A 22,010-nucleotide genomic window follows, 5' to 3' on the forward strand; every position below is an offset into this window, starting at 1 on the left:
CGCGAGCGGAGCCTTTTCTGCGGGGATTGTAAGGCGGAGGAGTGGGGGCGCTGGTGATGATTTCGCAGGCGCGGCAACGAATACATGCGGAGGACGGAATGAGGCAAGGGGGGGTGGGGGGCGCCGCTTCTGCATGCGCAGCAGTCGAGAGCTCGGTGAACAGGAGGTGGAGGTACGAGTAGGCGATGCGTGAGCTGTGTCGAGGTTCATGCTGCCGTCAAAGAGCTTGTGCAATCGCCCGCAAATTTCCGGTAAGCAACTCGTTCTCGATTCAGCAGTTTTTTCGCAGTAAATCAGCCGGTTTTCACTGCAGGAGGGTGACCGATGGGGATGCGTGTGCGAGATGAGGTGTCGTGTCCGCGCAAGGGGCTGGTTATAGGAGCGTTAGATGCGTGAATAATTGGGGTTTGTGGTTCGTGAGATGCACAACGAGGGGCTTGAGAGAGAGAGAGAACGAGAATAATTGGGGTTTGTGGTTCGTGAGATGCACAACGAGGGGCTTGAGAGAGAGAGAGAGAGAGAGAGTAAACTATTCTAACTGTAGTTTAGAGGGGAGTAGCAGAGGATGTAGCAGATGTTGCCCGTTTTCTGTAATGAGATCTGCCAGGCTACCCGTATGAGATTTGCTTGATCCATCTGCTAGTACCGAGGGGGAAGTAATTGCATCCTATGAGTAACATGAGATAGTTTTGAGATATCTTGTCAGATTTTCTGTAATGATATACGGAGTATATGACATTGATATCCTTGATATAATTACCCGACTAGCATCTGCTATACTTTTCCTTGGGAACTTTTGCCTAATACTTGTTTTCTTACTTGCCTGCTATTTGTCAGGGGTTTTGCCTAATAGCTGTTTGTCTATATGCCTATGTATTTTGTCAAGATTTTTATCAATCCATTATTGGCACTGTTTTTGTCAACTGCAATTAGTTTTCTGAATAGGTGTCCATTGATTTCAGTTTTCTCAATAGGGATATCCATTAGTTACACATCATAAAAAACTGGATAAAATCCTTAACTTCCTCCATCATACCTTGTACTGGGCAGTAGATAAAATAGTACATCTTGATTTTTTTAGATCAGAGCACAACTTGCCGGCAACCTCTAATGCATTTGCCCACGGGACACAACACAACTTGATTTTTTAGGACATGTTCTTTTCAACGAACCAAATATAGGTCCACACAAGTTAAAATAGAGTTCCTCACAATATAGATTCACGTTTTTTTCCAGAATATTTTTCTTCGGCAAGCAAGCTAATGAGTGGCTGCAGAATCTATGGGAATTGCATACAAACCCAGTACGAGTTGCTAAATTTTAATCCTTTTTGTAAACAAAACCTTGAGTTGCCTGTATATACTATGCAATTTGCTTAGATTAGAGCACTACTTGCTTACAACCACTAATGCACATTTCCTAGGGGACACACCACAACTTGATGTTCACACAATATAAGTCCACATTGTGGACGATGAAAAGTGTTCGATCCACAATGCGCGCGACGGGAGGGGGGACGCCGAGGTGGAATTTTTGCAGGCAACATGCTGGGAGGTGGTTGTTGGATGGGGGGACGAGAGGGCTAGGGCGGATAGGAATGGCACTTTTGTTAAGCAAGCAAAAGTAAGAAGTCGTGGACTGTACTCTAGACCGAGAAAGTGTGCAGAAAAAAAACATGCTTTCTTCTAGTCAATCTATAATATTTGTGCGCATTGGGTTCTAGCCAAAAAATATGCTTTCTTCTAGAGCCAAGGGGGCAGTGCCATCTGTGCGGCACGACCACCTAGTGGGGTGGAGCTAGATCCGGGAAAGCATTGTCTCGAGTGGTCGAGGAACTAGGCCGCAAATCGTTGTAAGTATCTCGAAATCGACCCCCTAAGCATGTGTTTCTCTACTCACATCTACAATTCTATGTGATAGAGGCGGAATAGGGAGGTTGAAGAGGGGTGTGGGGGTCCCATGTTTATGGGCGAATCGATGATTTTGAGCGCGGCGGTGGTTTGCGACTTGGGGATGTGGGGGGCTGGAATCAGGTACTGATTTCAGCAGAAAGTTTTCAAAACTTGCCCAACGCATGACAGTTAGTTTCTAGAGATGCCGGTGTAAGTCGCCCAAAGATCCGGTCCCGAGATGGGGGGCTGGAATCGTCGATGATTCGAGCCGAAAGTATCCAAAACATGCCCAACTCATGATAGGTAGTTGCTAGAGATGCTAGCGTAAGTTGTCAAAGATCCGCCCCCAATATGTTGGGGCTGGAATCGTCTATGACTTGAGCCGAAAGTGTCCAAAACTTGCCCAACGCATGATAGCTAGTCGCTAGAGATGCCTGCATAAGTTGCCAAAGATCCGCTCCCGAGAGGCGGGCTCTGAAATCGTCTATGATTTGAGCCAAAAGTGTCGAAAACTTGTCCAAGACATGATAGTTAGTTGCTAGAGATGTTGGCATGAGTTGCCCAAAGATCCACTGCCGAGATGCGGGGGCTGGAATCGTCAATGTTTTGAGCCAAAAGTGTCCAAACTTTCCCAACACATGATAGTTAGTTGCTAGAGATGCTGGCGTGAGTTGCCCAAAGATGAGAACATTGGGTTTTATTTTCGCCCAAAATTTGCCCGATGTATGATAGTTGGTTGCTAGAGAGGTTGGCGCGAGTTTCCCAAAGATTTTTTAGCAAAAAAATGATTTTATTTTGCACACAAGTTGTGTTTTCCAATCGGATAAGTTGTCTACATGTAAATAGTTCTTGCCTAAATCATTTAAGTTTTGTAAATATGGTTTTGTAGACGTTTTTGCCTAAACAGATTGTTTGTTCCGTTTGCAGGGCCTCACTGAATTATAAAGTCAAAGCAACATTTTTTGAGGTTTTGTGCACAAGCCCAAACAAGAAGGTTCAACATCCACTTCCTGGTAAGCTTTGCACAAAGATATCCAACTTTTTTATTTCAGCAAAAAAAAGTGGAGTTGCTTACTACCAACAGTGATTTTTCTTAAACAAATCCTAGAACTTGGCTGCTCTTTTTTGTTTTCTCAACACAATCCTAGTACCAAAAACAACTTAAGAAAAGCATCAAGGGTTTCTCTGGATGTACAACAGCCAGTAGTTCGAGAAAGGAAATCAAAACAGTTTTCATGTACAGACAGGACTAACTTTTTGTCAATACTTGATTTGCTTAAAAACCCGCTATAGTTGCTCACTAATTCCTTTTTACCTTTTTTTGCAATAGATGTAGTAAAATCAATACTGGCTGCTCATGCCAGAAGAAACAAGGGGAAAACACTAAAAAATAGTTGCAATCAGGATGAACAAGGTGAGAAAGAAAATCAAACCTGCTCTTTCTTTTCCTCCTCTACACGCCAGGTCATTCTGATTCGATGTGTGGGTTGGTTAGTTAAATATTAAACGAGCAAAATATGGGCCAATTTTGCCTAAATTTTTGTATGCAAGTTTTTTCTTAGAAGAAATCCATATAAAGGTGAAACATTTTTATCTGTTTTTTGCTTCTTGGGGTTTTGAGCATGGGTGGCCTATAAATCAATCTCTTTTTTCACATGCATACACATCAGCCCTAGGAGATACCTGTCCAAAATCCAATGCACAAGCTAAAACCAGAACTTCAAGAGGGTTATGTTTGTTTTTATTCACAAAACTAAAAAAACATGAGTTGCCTATAAACCATTCCCTACTTGCCCAAACATTATAGAAACTTGCCTAGATATGTGGATAGCTAGAAACACAACCAGCACAGCAGCTACAGTTAGAGCAAATCCCCAGATAGATACATTGCCCAAAATCCAGTAGTGAAATTCACAACGAAACACAGCAGTTACTACTACAATTGCGAAACATGTAGTTCAACAAGACATTTGCCCCAAAATTCACTAGTAAAAGCCAAACCTTGTAACTTTGAAGACCTCTTTATTCCTTAATTTATTTTTCTACCACACAAGAAACATGAGTTGCCTGCATTTTTTCCCTGATTGCCTACACATATACTCAACTTGCCCAAAAGCTTTGACAAGTTTGAAGATCAACCAAAAAACAACAGCCTCGCGCAACCTACAACACTCTGCAGATACTTGCAAAAAATTCAAGCATAAACTAGAATAGTAATTTCAAGAGAGGGTTTCCATGTGTTTTCAGCACGAGTTGCCTGGAAATCATTCCAGACTTGCATGCACATCATACCAACCTGCCCAAAAAACACACATTATTTTGCATGCATAAAGTCTCGGTAGTTCTTTTTTGCAGTTTCGCAAACATTAACTGCCATGTTGTTGTATATTCCTTCATTAATAAATCCTTCGTTCCACAGGCATTTGTAAAAGAGAAGCATCTGAGAGGGCACAACAAGATGGAAGCTCACCTCTCAGGTCCATGGCCACCAAAACGGGGGCAAAAGTTGTGGCAATGGAGGAGAGGAACAGATGGAGAAGGGGAGGTCAAGGGGGGAGGTTTGGGGGTTACGACTAGGAAAGGGAAGGACGATTTGGTGCGTCAGCGTGAGCCAAGGCAGGCTAATGTCATATGGGGAGCAATAGTTAATATTGTGACAGACTCGCCCCTGGGGCCATGTGCAGTAGTTAATGTCATAGGGGGCCATTTCTTTCCTTTTTGGGTTTGCCAGCTGGATCCGGAAAGAGGTCCACTACTAATTCTAGGGTGTGTGCTGTGGACCGCTAGCCAGCCAACGGTTGCTGGCTAGCCGCGTCCTTTTTATAATATGCAAGAATAAGAATACAATAGTATAGTTGAGTTTTCAGAAAAAGGGAAGTTTCCTTAGAGTAATTGAATTTGTTCGTTAGTATTATCATTAAAGAAGAAAGGACATAAATAAGAAATAAAAAATAAAAAAACCAAAATTTTCAGAAAAAATAAATTGAAATAAAACTTAAAAAAAATAATGTGCTTTTATAAGGAAGAATGAATTACTGAAATTGGCTTTACCCTTTGAAAGAAAGTAAATAAAATAAAAACTAAAAAATTCAAAATAATGAGGTTTTCCAAGAAAAATAAGTTAGTGGCATTGGTGTTACCCTGTAAGAAGAAAAAAAAATAAAAAACAAACAAACAACGAATTTTTTTGCACATAGCAGTCACAAAAAAATGCGATTTTCAATAATATGCAAGTATAAACATATAATAGTAAATTTTTACAAAAACAATTCCTAGGAAGGAATGAGCAACTCACATTGCTTCCCTTGAAGAAGAAAGAAAATAAAATAAAATAATAATTATAAAAATCAAATGAGGAACATTAACTAGAAGCAATGGTATCACCTTTTAAATAAGATATACAAAGAAACAAGTTTAAAAACTTGCACACTATTTCGCTCCAAACTTGCACCTTTTGTAGTATACAAACAATAATCATATAATAGCATACTTTTCACACATATTGCGTAGTATTTGCGTATATGCATTATTGCATTTACACTCACTCGACAACCAAAACATACCCACAAAATAAAAAGTAAAACCAACTAACAAAGAAAAGCAAAAGCAGAACACATTAAAACAGAAAAAAAAAACAAAAGGGAGGGAGACAACCTTGGATTGCATAGTTAATGGGCTTGAGCCTAGTAGCAAATCGGCTGACCCGAATACAGTAAAAAAACAAGCCTAACACTATACGAGTTGGGCTTGATAGGAGGGGTACGTTGTGAGAGCATGCCGATATATATGTCATTGTAAATATTCATATTGCTTTCAATAAATTTGGTCAAACTTTATATAGTTTGACTGAGGACAAAGCTGCGCCGTCCGTTCCACAATGCAGTGCATATTAGGTTTCTTAAAATTCAAACACGTTTATCTTTTACCAAGTTTGACTTTATGTAATTTTCACTTTTCCAAAAGTGGTGAATAGTCCTAAAACAACCATAAATAAGTGAAATGAAATATATTTCACATAAACTTATTTTATGAGAGAATTATTTAATGGTTAGTTAGCACAATCGTGTTCCCAGTGATAAGATTCTAACATATGTCAATCTTGAATATATTTTGAGAGGATTTGTAATTCGAATTCCAAAAGATGATGAAAATTGTGAACTATAAAAATTATGGTGCGGTATTATACTTGCTTCATGTCATTTTACATAAGTTGTTTGTATTTTCTACTCCCTTTGTAACAAAATATTTGGAGTTCTTGGTTTACCCTAAGTGAAACTAAAGTTTGACCAAATTTATAGAGCTCCTAAATTGTACTCAGCAAATTGTTTGCTGAGTCACCGTGGAGAGGATCTCTACTTACGACCCTTTGTCGACATGGTGTAGTCTAGCCGTCGCTGCCGAGGGCAACACTCGGCAAAGCCCTTGCCGAGTTGTATCTGTCCTTCGCTGGGTATTTTTTAAACCCGGCGTACTATGTTATTCCTGTAATGTCCCTTCACCTAGCGTACGTATGCAGGGTACAATTATTTTTGTCATGCGTGTTCAATTTTTTTTGTTATGCGTGATAGGTGCACCCAACAAATTTAAAAAGATTCTTCTCCGTACAAGAGGAAATAAAAGCTTCACAGCATTCTGTTTCTTTCTCAATGGGCTTTTTTTGGGGGAAACTTCCAATCTATTCATCTTCAATCATGGTAGTACAACGAACACCATAAATAATAAAAACTACATCCATATCCATAGAACACCTAGCGACGGCTACAAGAACTGAAGCGAGCCGAAATGATAACAACTCAAATGTTCAGAGAAATGTCGGTTAGAGCTCTGAATTTTCGATTTAAGTGAAGCATCTCTAGTTATTGAATCTGCATATATCTACAAAGGTCTTTGCTAGAACCCAAAAAACAAGATACAGGAAAGTAGTAAATAGAACGTACGGCATTAGGCAAGCTACAACCCAAACTAGGGACATCACCCAGTAGTTACCAAGTACTCCCTCCGTCCCATAATATAAGAACGTTTTTGACACTAGTGTAGTATCAAAAACGTTCTTATATTATGGGACAGAGGGAGTAACAGATAAGAGACAGACAAGTTGGAGATTGGAGGTGGAAATTTGAACGTACCAGCTGCTGGTTGTGGCTGATACCAAGGATTATCATACATCAGTAATATTTGTTATCGATTGTAATATGAGCATGGTTGGGATGCAAGGTGATAGCGCTCCTAATAGCAGACACTGCACTTCGCTTTTGAGATTCAGTACCACTCCCTCGTACAGAGATTCTTTCAAGTGCTAACAAGTGCTCGATACCTGTAAGTGGGGCATTCTTGTCCTGATTCCACCCATCGGCGTTCAACCATAGAGAGAGTCTCTGGAGCTTAGGCATTGCCCCAGCTTGGAAGATCAGGTGTGGCATGTTCTTATCGCAGCAGACCTCAAACCGTTTTAGGATTGCGAATTTTGTCCCATCAATGGCAATTGTTTCTTCCAGGGCTCTATCAAACTCGAATTCCAGGTTGATGAGGGCTGGTAACTCTGCAAGAATACCAACACCATCCTCGTCCAGCTTCTCAACAGTGAGATCCAAGGTCTGGAGGTTATGTAGTTCCCCAATCCAGTTTGGGACCCGGGACATTTTCATCATGAGGAGACTCACAAGGTTGGGGGGAGGAGGCGACAAGGTTAGCGCCTCAGGTATACAAGGATGTAAAAAAAATTCCAGCACCTCGAGGTTACAAAGTTTTGCCAAAGAAGTGTTTAGAACATCAATGTCCGCTTCTTCAGATAAACTGGTTCCAAGACCTAGAGTTCTTAGATTGGTGAGCTTCCCTAGGCCCTTGATTTTGTTTTGAGTTCCGCTTCGATACACCCCCCCTCACAAAACGTATAAAGTGTAGTATGGACATTTCACAAATTGTATCCACTAGAACTGTACGCCGTAGGTACGTACAATTTGGGCACACACTCCTCCCTCATGGGCTCAGCCCGTTTAGATTCTTTTTTAAGTTTTAAACTTCAAAAAATGGATGGCTGAACCCTCGTACAGAGATTCTTTCAAGTGCTAACAAGTGCTCGATACCTGTAAGTGGGGCATTCTTGTCCTGATTCCACCCATCGGCGTTCAACCATAGAGAGAGTCTCTGGAGCTTAGGCATTGCCCCAGCTTGGAAGATCAGGTGTGGCATGTTCTTCTCGCAGCAGAACTCAAACCGTTTTAGGATTGCGAATGTTGTCCCATCAATGGCAATTGTTTCTTCGAGGGCTCTATCAAACTCTAATTCCAGGTTGATGAGGGCTGGTAACTCTGCAAGAATACCAACACCATCCTCGTCCAGCTTCTCAACAGTGAGATCCAAGGTCTGGAGGTTATGGACTTCCCCAATGCAGTTTGGGACCCGGGACATTTTCATCATGAGGAGACTCACAAGGTTGGGGGGAGGAGGCGACAAGGTTAGCGCCTCAGGTATACAAGGATGTAAAAAAAATTCCAGCACCTCGAGGTTACAAAGTTTTGCCAAAGAAGTGTTTAGAACATCAATGTCCGCTTCTTCAGATAAACTGGTTCCAAGACCTAGAGTTCTTAGATTGGTGAGCTTCCCTAGGCCCTTGATTTTGTTTTGAGTTCCGCTTCGGTACACCCCCCCTCACAAAACGTATAAAGGGTAGTATGGACATTTCACAAATTGTATCCACTAGAACTGTACGCCGTAGGTACGTACAATTTGGGCGCACACTCCTCCCTCATGGGCTCAGCCCGTTTAGATTCTTTTTTAAGTTTTAAACTTCAAAAAATGGATGGCTGAACCCTCGTACAGAGATTCTTTCAAGTGCTAACAAGTGCTCGATACCTGTAAGTGGGGCATTCTTGTCCTGATTCCACCCATCGGCGTTCAACCATAGAGAGAGTCTCTGGAGCTTAGGCATTGCCCCAGCTTGGAAGATCAGGTGTGGCATGTTCTTCTCGCAGCAAACCTGAAACCGTTTTAGGATTGCGAATGTTGTCCCATCAATGGCAATTGTTTCTTCCAGGGCTCTATCAAACTCTAATTCCAGGTTGATGAGGGCTGGTAACTCTGCAAGAATACCAACACCATCCTCGTCCAGCTTCTCAACAGTGAGATCCAAGGTCTGGAGGTTATGGACTTCCCCAATGCAGTTTGGGACCCGGGACATTTTCATCATGAGGAGACTCACAAGGTTGGGGGGAGGAGGCGACAAGGTTAGCGCCTCAGGTATACAAGGATGTAAAAAAAATTCCAGCACCTCGAGGTTACAAAGTTTTGCCAAAGAAGTGTTTAGAACATCAATGTCCGCTTCTTCAGATAAACTGGTTCCAAGACCTAGAGTTCTTAGATTGGTGAGCTTCCCTAGGCCCTTGATTTTGTTTTGTGTTCCGCTTCGGTACACCCCCCCCCTCACAAAACGTATAAAGGGTAGTATGGACATTTCACAAATTGTATCCACTAGAACTGTACGCCGTAGGTACGTACAATTTGGGCGCACACTCCTCCCTCATGGGCTCAGCCTGTTTAGATTCTTTTTTAAGTTTTAAACTTCAAAAAATGGATGGCTGAACCCTCGTACAGAGATTCTTTCAAGTGCTAACAAGTGCTCGATACCTGTAAGTGGGGCATTCTTGTCCTGATTCCACCCATCGGCGTTCAACCATAGAGAGAGTCTCTGGAGCTTAGGCATTGCCCCAGCTTGGAAGATCAGGTGTGGCATGTTCTTCTCGCAGCAGACCTCAAACCGTTTTAGGATTGCGAATGTTGTCCCATCAATGGCAATTGTTTCTTCCAGGGCTCTATCAAACTCTAATTCCAGGTTGATGAGGGCTGGTAACTCTGCAAGAATACCAATACCATCCTCGTCCAGCTTCTCAACAGTGAGATCCATGGTCTGGAGGTTATGGAGTTCCCCAATCCAGTTTGGGACCCGGGACATTTTCATCATGAGGAGACTCACAAGGTTGGGGGGAGGAGGCGACAAGGTTAGCGCCTCAGGTATACAAGGATGTAAATAAAATTCCAGCACCTCAAGGTTACAAAGTTTTGCCAAAGAAGTGTTTAGAACATCAATGTCCGCTTCTTCAGATAAACTGGTTCCAAGACCTAGAGTTCTTAGATTGGTGAGCTTCCCTAGGCCCTTGATTTTGTTTTGAGTTCCGCTTCGGTACACCCCCCCTCACAAAACGTATAAAGGGTAGTATGGACATTTCACAAATTGTATCCACTAGAACTGTACGCCGAAGGTACGTACAATTTGGGCGCACACTCCTCCCTCATGGGCTCAGCCCGTTTAGATTCTTTTTTAAGTTTTAAACTTCAAAAAATGGATGGCTGAACCCTCGTACAGAGATTCTTTCAAGTGCTAACAAGTGCTCAATACCTGTAAGTGGGGCATTCTTGTCCTGATTCCACCCATCGGCGTTCAACCATAGAGAGAGTCTCTGGAGCTTAGGCATTGCCCCAGCTTGGAAGATCAGGTGTGGCATGTTCTTCTTGCAGCAGACCTCAAACCGTTTTAGGATTGCGAATGTTGTCCCATCAATGGCAATTGTTTCTTCCAGGGCTCTATCAAACTCTAATTCCAGGTTGATGAGGGCTGGTAACTCTGCAAGAATACCAACACCATCCTCGTCCAGCTTCTCAACAGTGAGATCCAAGGTCTGGAGGTTATGGAGTTCCCCAATCCAGTTTGGGACCCGGGACATTTTCATCATGAGGAGACTCACAAGGTTGGGGGGAGGAGGCGACAAGGTTAGCGCCTCAGGTATACAAGGATGTAAAAAAAATTCCAGCACCTCGAGGTTACAAAGTTTTGCCAAAGAAGTGTTTAGAACATCAATGTCCGCTTCTTCAGATAAACTGGTTCCAAGACCTAGAGTTCTTAGATTGGTGAGCTTCCCTAGGCCCTTGATTTTGTTTTGAGTTCCGCTTCGGTACCCCCCCCCCCCTCACAAAACGTATTAAGGGTAGTATGGACATTTCACAAATTGTATCCACTTGAACTGTACGCCGTAGGTACGTACAATTTGGGCGCACACTCCTCCCTCATGGGCTCAGCCCGTTTAGATTCTTTTTTAAGTTTTAAACTTCAAAAAATGGATGGCTGAACCCTCGTACAGAGATTCTTTCAAGTGCTAACAAGTGCTCGATACCTGTAAGTGGGGCATTCTTGTCCTGATTCCACCCATTGGCATTCAACCATAGAGAGAGTCTCTGGAGCTTAGGCATTGCCCCAGCTTGGAAGATCAGGTGTGGCATGTTCTTCTCGCAGCAGACCTCAAACCGTTTTAGGATTGTGAATGTTGTCCCATCAATTGCAATTGTTTCTTCCAGGGCTCTATCAAACTCTAATTCCAGGTTGATGAGGGCTGGTAACTCTGCAAGAATACCAACACCATCCTCGTCCAGCTTCTCAACAGTGAGATCCAAGGTCTAGAGGTTATGGAGTTCCCCAATCCAGTTTGGGACCCGGGACATTTTCATCATGAGGAGACTCACAAGGTTGGGGGGAGGAGGCGACAAGGTTAGCGCCTCAGGTATACAAGGATGTAAAAAAAATTCCAGCACCTCGAGGTTACAAAGTTTTGCCAAAGAAGTGTTTAGAACATCAATGTCCGCTTCTTCAGATAAATTGGTTCCAAGACCTAGAGTTCTTAGATTGGTGAGCTTCCCTAGGCCCTTGATTTTGTTTTGAGTTCCGCTTCGGTACACCCCCCCTCACAAAATGTGTAAAGGGTAGTATGGACATTTCACAAATTGTATCCACTAGAACTGTACGCCGTAGGTACGTACAATTTGGGCGCACACTCCTCCCTCATGGGCTCAGCCCGTTTAGATTCTTTTTTAAGTTTTAAACTTCAAAAAATGGATGGATGAACCCTCGTACAGAGATTCTTTCAAGTGCTAACAAGTGCTCGATACCTGTAAGTGGGGCATTCTTGTCCTGATTCCACCCATCGGCGTTCAACCATAGAGAGAGTCTCTGGAGCTTAGGCATTGCCCCAGCTTGGAAGGTCAGGTGTGGCATGTTCTTCTCGCAGCAGACCTCAAACCGTTTTAGGATTGCGAATGTTGTCCCATAAATGGCAATTGTTTCTTCCAGGGCTCTATCAAACTCTAATTCCAGGTTGATGAGGGCTGGTAACTCTGCAAGAATACCAATACCATCCTCGTCCAGCTTCTCAACAGTGAGATCCATGGTCTGGAGGTTATGGAGTTCCCCAATCCAGTTTGGGACCCGGGACATTTTCATCATGAGGAGACTCACAAGGTTGGGGGGAGGAGGCGACAAGGTTAGTGCCTCAGGTATACAAGGATGTAAAAAAAATTCCAGCACCTCGAGGTTACAAAGTTTTGCCAAAGAAGTGTTTAGAACATCAATGTCCGCTTCTTCAGATAAACTGGTTCCAAGACCTAGAGTTCTTAGATTGGTGAGCTTCCCTAGGCCCTTGATTTTGTTTTGAGTTCCGCTTCGGTACCCCCCCCCCTCACAAAACGTATAAAGAGTAGTATGGACATTTCACAAATTGTATCCACTAGAACTGTACGCCGTAGGTACGTACAATTTGGGCGCACACTCCTCCCTCATGGGCTCAGCCCCTTTAGATTCTTTTTTAAGTTTTAAACTTCAAAAAATGGATGGCTGAACCCTCGTACAGAGATTCTTTCAAGTGCTAACAAGTGCTCGATACCTGTAAGTGGGGCATTCTTGTCCTGATTCCACCCATCGGCGTTCAACCATAGAGAGAGTCTCTGGAGCTTAGGCATTGCCCCAGCTTGGAAGATCAGGTGTGGCATGTTCTTCTCGTAGCAGACCTCAAACCGTTTTAGGATTGCGAATGTTGTCCCATCAATGGCAATTGTTTCTTCCAGGGCTCTATCAAACTCTAATTCCAGGTTGGTGAGGGCTGGTAACTCTGCAAGAATACCAACACCATCCTCGTCCAGCTTCTCAACAGTGAGATCCAAGGTCTGGAGGTTATGGAGTTCCCCAATCCAGTTTGGGACCTGGGACATTTTCATCATGAGGAGACTCACAAGGTTGGGGGGAGGAGGCGACAAGGTTAGCGCCTCAGGTATACAAGGATGTAAAAAAAATTCCAGCACCTCGAGGTTACAAAGTTTTTCCAAAGAAGTGTTTATAACATCAATGTCCGCTTCTTCAGATAAACTGGTTCCAAGACCTAGAGTTCTTAGATTGGTGAGCTTCCCTAGGCCCTTGATTTTGTTTTGAGTTCCGCTTCGGTACCCCCCCCCCTCACAAAACGTATAAAGTGTAGTATGGACATTTCACAAATTGTATCCACTAGAACTGTACGCCGTAGGTACGTACAATTTGGGCGCACACTCCTCCCTCATGGGCTCAGCCCGTTTAGATTCTTTTTTAAGTTTTAAACTTCAAAAAATGGATGGCTGAACCAGGATTCGAACTACAGTCCCCATGCACAATCAGTAAGCGCACAACCGTCTGGGATAGTTAATCTGGTGTGCATCTTAACCTTTTTTTCTCCTTCTTGTGCAGGCAAATAACGCTAAGAAAAAAAACACAACACCTACACTCTTTGTTTTTACTTTCGTTTATTTATGCACAGTTTTTGCTTGGGTTTTTATATTTACTTTTTTGTTCATAAAATACAAATATTATTCTTTTTAGAAATTGTACAGATTTTTTTTTAAAAAATCATCTCTTTAAAACTTGCTCAAATGCCAAAACACGAACATTTTCCAAAAAGACCGAACAAAATTTTGAATGCAAACATTTTTTGAAAAATAGTAAAAATTGAATTCCACAAAAAATCATAAAAATATGAACATAATTTGAATTCTGAAAGTTTTGAATATATGATAACCAAAAATAAACTGAAAAAAAAGAAAAGTCAAAGAATACGAAAAAGGAAATAAAAAATAAACAGAAAAAAATCAAACAGGAGAGAAGATAAAAAGAAAAAATGCGGTTCACGACCTCCGAGAAGGTTCGCAAAACCGGAAAAAATGACTGGGAAGCCGATGTTCCCAAAACTGGGAACGCTTGTTTGCAACTTTTCTTGGTGATTTGTTTTGAATTTTCCAAATAAAAATTGAAATCCATGATTTCTTTTTTGAAATTTGATAAAAATAAAATAAAATCCGTGAGCTCTTGGGCCGGCCCAACACACGCCTGACGGCAGCGATGTCGTCGCCTAGTTGTGCCAAGGCCTAAGCGTTTTATTTTATTTTCTACTTTTCATTTTTTATATTTTTCATTAATTCATTTTTATCTTTTTAATACCAAAATACAATTTTAAGTAAATTTCTTAAATAATAATTTTATATAATTTATTCTTGAAATATTTAATAAATGCTTTTAAAAACATTTACGGTTTTTAGTTCTATCTCTGTGTATTTATTACTTATGTTAAAAGCTCAAAATAACAATTTTAAGTACATGTTCAAACTATGATTTTAAATGTATTTTTCCTTCGAACCTAGAATGGTTGTGTCTACCATGGGCATGCCCACCAGCTTGCAAAAGTTGGGACCATTTTAAGAATGTTAAAAATAACACCATGTTCAAGTCGAGTTAGGCTGGAAGACTCGGTTTAAGAGCACGTTGCTTCTCGACAACCGTCAAATGACCCCAATTTTTTATTTACTTTTATGACCATCTCCAGGCACCATGCAAGTACTTTTATGGCCCTCTCACTTACCTAAACACCCTCTGTTGATCATGGTCTATGTTTGGACATCATTTAAATCAACCCAACTTTTGCAAGCAGGTGGGATGTCCATGGCAGACATCCATGCCAGGTTTGAATGATTTTGACACTATATGCAAGTTGCAACATGTTCAGCCATTTATTGGTCTTTTTGATCGAGAAAACTCCAGAAAATACAAAGAGATGCAAAAACCAAAACAGTTTGGCATTGAGCCTGGAATTGGTTGTACAAGGCCATGGAAAAATATATTTTCATTTCAAGGATGTCAAAAAACAACGTTCTCTCAACGGAGCCTTATGGGCTTCTTGCCTACCTGAACACCCTTTGTTGAACATGATCTATTTATGGACATCCTTCAAATGACACCAAATTTTGCAAACAGGTGGGCATGCCCATGGTAGGCATCCATGTCAGGTTTGAATGATTTTTTACACCGTATGCAAGTTGTGACACATCCGACCATATATTGACCTTTTTGACCAAGAAATCTTCAGAAAAAGCAAAAATTGTCAAAAACCAAAACAACTTGACATAGTGCCTTGAAACTGTCATACAAGGCCATGGAAAAATCGGGGTCATTTCAAGAATGTCGAAAAACAACATGCTCTCAGACGGTGCCTTCTGGCCGAACACCCTCCATTAAACAGGTTGTCCTTTTGGACATTCATGAAATGACCTCAACTTCTACCAGATGGGCATGCCCATGGTAGACATCCATTTCATGTGAGGAAAAATATTTAAAATTATAATTTAAATAGGTACTTAAAACTATTGCTTTATTTTCCCTTTTTTCATGCGCGACAGTGAATCGGCCCAGTATTTAATTTGTGAACTTTTTTTTCAAATTTGGGAACTTGTTTTCAAATCTATGAACTTTGTTCAATTTTGTCAAATTCGTGAACTTTTATTCTAATCGATGAACTTTTTTCAGTTTCGCGAACGTTGTTCCTCCTTGGAGTTGGGGGTGTTCGTGTGTTCCTGGGCCAGTCCATCAAAATCGAGGTCCCTGTGTCAAAATCTAAGTTGGCCCTATCTTGTTAGAGAAAAACGTTCGACTGGATCAAGTTGCCGTGTATGGCCGGTTGCATGCATAAAAAGTATTTTGAGGTGTTCTTTTTCAATTACTTTAATATAGATTTTTTTAAAGCATTTTGACGAAATGCCTCGAAAAAGCAAAAGTGTTTCCTCACATGCCTCAAGTGAATGGAGGCAATTTGGCATTTTAGAAAATATCTCCACAAATGACAGGAATCCTAAAGTTGATAATTTTATATACTCATAGAAAGTTGAAGTCATAAAGGTTATTTCTCTTTCTCTAACAACTTTTTTTTGGAGATCTAGATTGATGGGCCGATGGACTGGTCTTGCGTTTGGGCCTAGTGTTCTTATAATATTTGTGCTAATTTTTCACAAAAGGGCAGCGTAGTGGAGCGGCAAAGCTGTGTAGTTTTGAGGATGAGGTGACTAGTTCGATTCCTTGTGGGAACAAATACCTTTTTTCTGGATTTTTACGTCTTTGAGTAGCAAGTGGCCTAGCACCTTGTGGGCCGGCCCAGTTGTCCAGGGACTCGTCCGTACGCACGTCGGGTATCAACTATCTAGCATGGCTTTTTTCCCCTAGGGTTCCACCCATCCTCTGGCGATCTCGCCAGAGTCCATGCAAATTCTCGCCGTTCTGCCGGATTCTTTCGATAGACAGCGAGATCCACTACTGCTGAGCAGGTGTACGTGTGTGCATGGCTGAATCAGAGGCGAAGGGGGTGGAGAATCAGGGGGTAGATCGGGCGGCGGCGGCAGATGTGGTGACAGCGCTAGGGGGCGGGCGATGGGACCAGAGGAAGGCGAGGGGGTTCGGGCGGCGGAAGTAGAGAAGGATATAGGTAGGAGGGCAGGAAGAGGTCGTAGATGGGGGGACTCGACAGATGAGGAGGAAGATTTTGGGGAGGATGTCGATGCTGATCCGGATCTGGAGAACCAGTTTGCAGGGATGAGGCTGCACGGGAAGGAGGAAGATGATCTCGACTTCTCGGCGGAGGTGGATGATCTGATTAAGGACGTTCGCTGGCTTGCTCTATTTAGGGTTCATAACACCAAGCCTTTTAGTCATGCAGCGCTATTGTCCCAGATGCGCAATGCTTGGACTGCAGCACAGGGGGTCATGTTCAATATCAAAGGGCCTAACCTATTTCTGGTCCAGTGTCATTGCCTTGGTGACTGGAGGAAGATCATGGAGGGAGGCCCGTGGTTGTTTCGTAGAGCCCCGGTGGTTCTTCAGGAATATGACGGCTTCTCGGATGTCAATGAATATAAACTCAACATGTTACCAGTTTGGGCTCGGGTCAAAGGACTGCCAGATGGCCTGACAAGGAAGCGGGAGCTTGCTGAAAAAGTGGCGGCGAAGGTTGGCGATCCTCCCTTCAATGTGGTCATCAACGAGGGACGCATCAATCCTGCTAGCACCCTGCGGGCGAGGGTTTTTGTTGATGTGAATACTCCACTGGTTCGTTTTGTTCACATAACATTGAAGGAACGGAAGAAATACAGTTTCCTCTATGAAAACTGCCGGACTTTTGCTTTGCGTGTGGTCTTATGGGGCATCTCGCTGAAGAATGTGGGGATGGGGTGCATGACCCCAGATCTTTTGAATGGGGGGAGTGGTTGCTGTGGGAACCGGAGATGCCAGCGGCCCAAACCTATGGTGCTAGGGGGAGAGGCGACGGTGGAGCGAGAGGAAGGGGTAGGGAGTCAGGCAGAGATGATCGGGGGGAAGAGGATGGGGGAGATCTGCGGGTGGCAGTGGTAGGGGAGATGCAGTGGGGACTAACTCACCAGCTCCACATAGCATGGATATAGAAATCATTGGCGGCAGCAATGAGCGGGGAGAGAAGGGAGCTCGCAAAATACTGGTGAAGACGGATGGTTCTCGTGCAATCGGGGGACAGCCAGTTTCAAACCTTGCTGGAAAGGTTGCAGGGACAGTCAAATTATTGGAAGGTGCTACCCCGAGCTCAAGCAAGGCCACGGCATCCACACCAGAGAAGGACCCGCTGGTGAAGAGGAGGAAACAGCAAGTTGACGAGGATATGATCAAGCTACAAGCAATGGAGGCGGCCTCCCTTGAGGAGAGCCGCCGAGCCCAATGAGGACTCTATGCTGGAACTGTCATGGGATTGGCGACCCTGCGACAGTCCATGAGCTCCGCGATCTCGTGGGGGCTAGTGCGCCGTCGGTTCTTTGCATTATGGAGACTCAAATTGCAAAAAATCGAGTGGAAGGTTTGGCGGCTTCTTTAGGTTTCCAAAATAGTTTTGCAGTTCCTAGCAGTGGACGTAGTGGTGGGCTTTGTATTTTTTGGAAGACAGATGTGAACTTGGCAATAAAAAATTTCTCACAGTATCATATAGACTCGTGGGTTTCTGAACCAGGGTCCGAGCAATGGCGCCTTACATGTTTCTATGGTGAAGCCAACAGGAACTTGAGATATAAAACATGGGACACTATGAAGAGGCTGAGGGGGGAGAGCACGTTACCCTGGCTTTGCATAGGTGATTTCAACGAGATTCTCCGATAGGAGGAGCAAATGGGCCCTAATCCTCGTGATAGCGCACAAATGGAGGGTTTCAGAGAAGCGGTGGATGTATGTGAATTGGCTGACTTGGGATACTGTGGGCTAGATTGGACTTTTGAGAAACGAGTTAGGGGAGGTGATTTTTGTAGAGTCCGTTTGGACCGGGCTTTTGCCTCTGCAAGTTGGTCGCACATCTTCCCGTTTGCGAGAGTGGAGCATCTGACAGCAGTGAAGAGTGATCATAGTCCAATTCTTCTTTTGAATGAGATGGAAGCGGGAAATCAGCGCATTGCAGTTAAGAAACCGTTTCGTTATGAATGTGTTTGCGAAGGAGATAGCCGTTTTAACGGTATTGTTGAAGATGCATGGAGAAGTGATGGCCCAGCCTCTTCGGTGACTGAATTGTCTAACAAGCTTCAGGCAGTGGCCGCCTCTTTATCCAGGTGGGGACGGATCACCTTTGGATCGGTCCGTCAGGAGATACGACTGCTACGCCGGCAACTCGCAACGTTGCGTGCAGACCCGTTGCGAACGGGACCCAGCGACGAGGAACGTAGGGTCGAGGATCGAATGGTGGAATTGGCGTACAGAGAGGAAATCATGGCCAGACAGCGGGCGCGTATTTCATGGTTGTCCGAGGGTGATAGTAATACCAAATTTTTCCAAAGGAAGGCTAGTGCTCGACTGGCCAAAAACAGTATAATCCAGTTGGACCGTAATGACGGAACTACGTGCACTGATCCGGTCGAACTCGCGGACATGGCCACGACCTTTTACTCAAATCTGTACACGTCAGAAGGAACAATAGGTATGGAAGAGGTGTTATCGCACATACCGGTGAGGGTGGATGGCAATATGAATGCCCGCCTGAATGCAACATATAGTAAGGATGAGGTTAAGGAAGCTCTGTTTCAAATGTTTCCAACTAAAGCACCAGGGCCGGACGGTTTTCCGGCACATTTTTTTCAGAAACATTGGGACTTATGTGGCGATGAGTAACAAGGATGATCATTAGAGTGCTTGATGGTGTGGACTCACCGGAGAAGATCAACAATACGTTCATCGTTTTAATCCCTGAGATAGCAAGTCCAAAAGTTTTAGGACAATTTCGGCCGATAAGTCTTTGCAATGTGATCTACAAGATCGCTTCGAAGGTCTTAGCAAACAGGCTGAAAGTAACCCTCCCCGAGATCATTTCCGAAGAGCAGTCAGCTTTTGTCCCTGGTCGTCTCATCACAGATAACTTCATCACAGCCTATGAATGTTTACATTATATGAAAACTAGGAGGGTGAAGGGAAACAAATACTGTGCTTTAAAGTTGGATATGATGAAAGCGTATGATCGCTTGGAGTGGTCTTACTTGCGAGCTGTGATGATAAAGATGGGCTTTAGTTCCCGTTTTACTGATACGGTCATGAGATGTGTGACATCGGTCTCCTTTTCAGTTCTATTTAATGGAAGGAGTCTGGATGGGTTTAAGCCCTCTTGAGGCTTGCGTCAGGGTGATCCTAGCTCGCCATATTTGTTCCTGCTAGCAGCAGAGGGGCTGTCATGTTTGTTGAAAGCCGGCGCAGGAGTACGTGGAATCACAGTCGCGCCGAATGCACCTGAAGTTAATCATCTGCTATTTGCAGACGACAGTTTGCTTTTCTTTGAAGCAACTGATGCGAGCGCAACTCGGATTGAGGAGTTGCTAAGGATCTATTGCAATGCCTCGGGTCAGAGGGTAAACATGGATAAGTCATCCATTTTCTTTAGTAAAGGAGTACCAGATGCTGCTCGTAATTCCATCAAGAACATTCTGTCTGTTCACAATGAATCATTGACAGAGAAATATTTAGGCTTGCCATCAGATGTGGGGAGAGCAAAAGAAGGGTCGTTTAAATCTTGAAAGATAGAATTTGGAAGAAGGTGCAAGGGTGGATGGAGAAGTGCTTATCGGCTGGTGGGAAGGAAGTACTGATTAAGTCCGTGGCCCAGTCCATTCCAACGTATTCTATGTCATGCTTTAAATTGCCAAGGGGCTTGTGTGAGCATATCAATGGCATCATCAGGAAGTTCTGGTGGGGGAGCAAGAATGGCCAGCGGAAAACTGCCTGGGTTTCATGGAATACTATGTCCAAACCCAAGTTTATGGGAGGGTTGGGCTTCAGGGATTTGGAGTTGTTTAACCTAGCATTACTTGCACGCCAAGCTTGGAGGCTTCTGCAGGACCCGGCTTCGCTCAGTGCTCGCATCCTTAAAGTCAGGTACTTTCCAGACTGTCATCTTCTGGATGCTGTTTTGGGTGCAGGTCCGTACCAGGTCTGGCGCTCCATATTAGAAGGGAGGGACGTGCTAGCACAAGGGCTCATCAAGCGCATTGGATCGGGAACGCATACAAATATATGGCAAGATAACTGGCTTCCGAGAGACTACAAACTTCGACCGATCTGTGCACGGTCGGCCAATCCGCCAAATCTAGTTTCGGATCTGATTGACCCCACCACCAGGTCATGGAACAAGCATGTGATCATGGAACATTTTATTGCTCCCGATGTTGAAGTTATTATGAACATACCATTGAGCACTCGGATTCAGGAAGATTTTTGGGCCTGGCACTATGATAAGAGGGGAGTCTTCTCGGTTCAATCAGCTTACCGAATGATATCTGCAGTCAAGACTCATAGGGAGGACTGGCTCGACCACCGACCGAGGCACTCAAATATTGCAGCAGACAAGAGTTCATGGTCGCAGCTCTGGAAGGTGCGGGTCCCTTCCAAGATCAGGGTGTTCGTATGGAGGTTAGCCCACACTTCGATCCCTATAGGGCTTGTTCGACACGAGAGGAACATGGCAGATACACCGGCGTGCTCGATTTTTGGAGCCGAGGAGGATACCTGGCGCCACTCCCTACTCAGCTGCCGCATGGCTAGATGTGTATGGGCATTGGGTGATGATGAGCTTTTGGAACATGTGATATCAAACCAGAATCCCGACGCACGGTCGTGGCTGTTCTGGTTGTTTGAAACAACAAGCCAGCAGGATTTAACGCGTGTTCTAGTGACAATGTGGGCGATTTGGTGGGCTCGACGGAAAGCAATCCATGAGGAGGAGTTTCAAAGCCCACTGTCGACCATGAGTTTTATCAGGCAGTTTTTGGAGGAGCTGGATATCGTGGAAGCTCAACAGCCGCGGTCGTCCTCAGCGCATGCGGCACCGAGAGCACGTGCATGGCTTCCGCCATATGGAGAAGCTGTGAAGATTAACTGTGATGGCGCCATATCAACGCTGGGCAAGAAGGGAGCGGCTGCCGTGGTATGCCGAGATAAAACAGGGAAGTTTCTTGGAGCATCAGCATTAGTTTTTGAGGGCTTGATCGACCCGGCGAGCTTGGAGGCACACGCGTGCAGTGAGGCCCTTGCCCTTGCCCGCGACTTGAATTTGCAGGAGCTGGTAATTGCATCAGATTGCTTAGAAGTGATCTCCAACATAAAGCAACAAGCATCACCAGTGTATGCGCCGATTCTGCAGGACATACACATTAGCATGAACCTTTTTACTTCAGTTTTCTTTCGCTTTGAACATAGAGAAAATAATTTCGAGGCCCATTCGATTGCAAATGGAGCTGCGTCTCTGCGAGTTGGCCGCCATGTGTGGCTAGGGATCCTTCCTGAAATTGCATGTATTCCGGATGTGATGAACTTTGAATAAATCCCTAGTTACCTTAAAAAAAAGGGTATCAACTGTCAACGACGTACTTTCAAAAAATGACCATCATGCCCATCACTATGAAGGGGTATAGGGTAATCACAGCCGTTGATGTGTTTAGAGGAGGGGGAGGGGGGTTGTACCGAAGCGA

General features: G+C 43.8%; 7 protein-coding genes and 1 pseudogene across 7 annotated transcripts; all 8 read right to left on the reverse strand.

The window, feature by feature from the left end:
• Positions 1-7,057: 7,057 nt before the first annotated feature.
• LOC147986075 (disease resistance protein RGA5-like) lies at positions 7,058-7,872 on the reverse strand. Its single transcript, XM_087541860.1, has 2 exons — positions 7,847-7,872; positions 7,058-7,754 (listed from the first exon to the last, which is right to left on the reverse strand). Exons 1-2 carry the CDS (start codon positions 7,870-7,872, stop codon positions 7,058-7,060), a joined length of 723 nt encoding a protein of 240 aa, XP_087397986.1.
• A 32-nt stretch (positions 7,873-7,904) lies between these two features.
• LOC147986076 (disease resistance protein RGA5-like) lies at positions 7,905-8,641 on the reverse strand. The gene is made up of 2 exons (XM_087541861.1): positions 8,629-8,641; positions 7,905-8,539 (listed from the first exon to the last, which is right to left on the reverse strand). Exons 1-2 carry the CDS (start codon positions 8,639-8,641, stop codon positions 7,905-7,907), a joined length of 648 nt encoding a protein of 215 aa, XP_087397987.1.
• A 32-nt stretch (positions 8,642-8,673) lies between these two features.
• Positions 8,674-9,342, reverse strand: LOC147986077 (disease resistance protein RGA5-like). The gene has a single exon (XM_087541862.1). The coding sequence runs from the start codon at positions 9,340-9,342 to the stop codon at positions 8,674-8,676; it is 669 nt and encodes a 222-aa protein (XP_087397988.1).
• Positions 9,343-9,444: 102 nt separating this feature from the next.
• Positions 9,445-10,181, reverse strand: LOC147986078 (disease resistance protein RGA5-like). Its single transcript, XM_087541863.1, has 2 exons — positions 10,169-10,181; positions 9,445-10,079 (listed from the first exon to the last, which is right to left on the reverse strand). The coding sequence occupies exons 1-2, from the start codon at positions 10,179-10,181 to the stop codon at positions 9,445-9,447; spliced, it is 648 nt and encodes a 215-aa protein (XP_087397989.1).
• Positions 10,182-10,213: 32 nt separating this feature from the next.
• LOC147986079 (disease resistance protein RGA5-like) lies at positions 10,214-10,953 on the reverse strand. The gene is made up of 2 exons (XM_087541864.1): positions 10,941-10,953; positions 10,214-10,851 (listed from the first exon to the last, which is right to left on the reverse strand). Exons 1-2 carry the CDS (start codon positions 10,951-10,953, stop codon positions 10,214-10,216), a joined length of 651 nt encoding a protein of 216 aa, XP_087397990.1.
• A 32-nt stretch (positions 10,954-10,985) lies between these two features.
• On the reverse strand, positions 10,986-11,722 carry LOC147986080 (disease resistance protein RGA5-like; annotated as a pseudogene).
• A 32-nt stretch (positions 11,723-11,754) lies between these two features.
• LOC147986081 (disease resistance protein RGA5-like) lies at positions 11,755-12,492 on the reverse strand. The gene is made up of 2 exons (XM_087541865.1): positions 12,467-12,492; positions 11,755-12,373 (listed from the first exon to the last, which is right to left on the reverse strand). Exons 1-2 carry the CDS (start codon positions 12,490-12,492, stop codon positions 11,755-11,757), a joined length of 645 nt encoding a protein of 214 aa, XP_087397991.1.
• A 32-nt stretch (positions 12,493-12,524) lies between these two features.
• On the reverse strand, positions 12,525-13,262 carry LOC147986082 (disease resistance protein RGA5-like). The gene is made up of 2 exons (XM_087541866.1): positions 13,237-13,262; positions 12,525-13,143 (listed from the first exon to the last, which is right to left on the reverse strand). The coding sequence occupies exons 1-2, from the start codon at positions 13,260-13,262 to the stop codon at positions 12,525-12,527; spliced, it is 645 nt and encodes a 214-aa protein (XP_087397992.1).
• Positions 13,263-22,010: the final 8,748 nt, after the last annotated feature.

Source organism: Triticum urartu, chromosome 2A, assembly GCF_056163025.1.
Source record: "Triticum urartu cultivar PI428250 chromosome 2A, HENAU_Tu73, whole genome shotgun sequence".
NCBI classification, from domain to species: Eukaryota; Viridiplantae; Streptophyta; class Magnoliopsida; order Poales; family Poaceae; genus Triticum; species Triticum urartu.

Coding starts and splice junctions, on each gene's coding strand:
- LOC147986075 (XM_087541860.1), bottom strand. CDS start 7,872: ATGAGGGAGGAGTGTGTGCCCAAATT. Junction 7,755..7,846: donor GAGGAGTGTGTGCCCAAATT/GTACGTACCTAC, acceptor GGTGTATCGAAG/CGGAACTCAAAACAAAATCA.
- LOC147986077 (XM_087541862.1), bottom strand. CDS start 9,342: ATGTCCATACTACCCTTTATACGTTTTGTGAGGGGGGGGGTGTACCGA.
- LOC147986081 (XM_087541865.1), bottom strand. CDS start 12,492: ATGAGGGAGGAGTGTGCGCCCAAATT. Junction 12,374..12,466: donor GAGGAGTGTGCGCCCAAATT/GTACGTACCTAC, acceptor GGGGTACCGAAG/CGGAACTCAAAACAAAATCA.
- LOC147986082 (XM_087541866.1), bottom strand. CDS start 13,262: ATGAGGGAGGAGTGTGCGCCCAAATT. Junction 13,144..13,236: donor GAGGAGTGTGCGCCCAAATT/GTACGTACCTAC, acceptor GGGGTACCGAAG/CGGAACTCAAAACAAAATCA.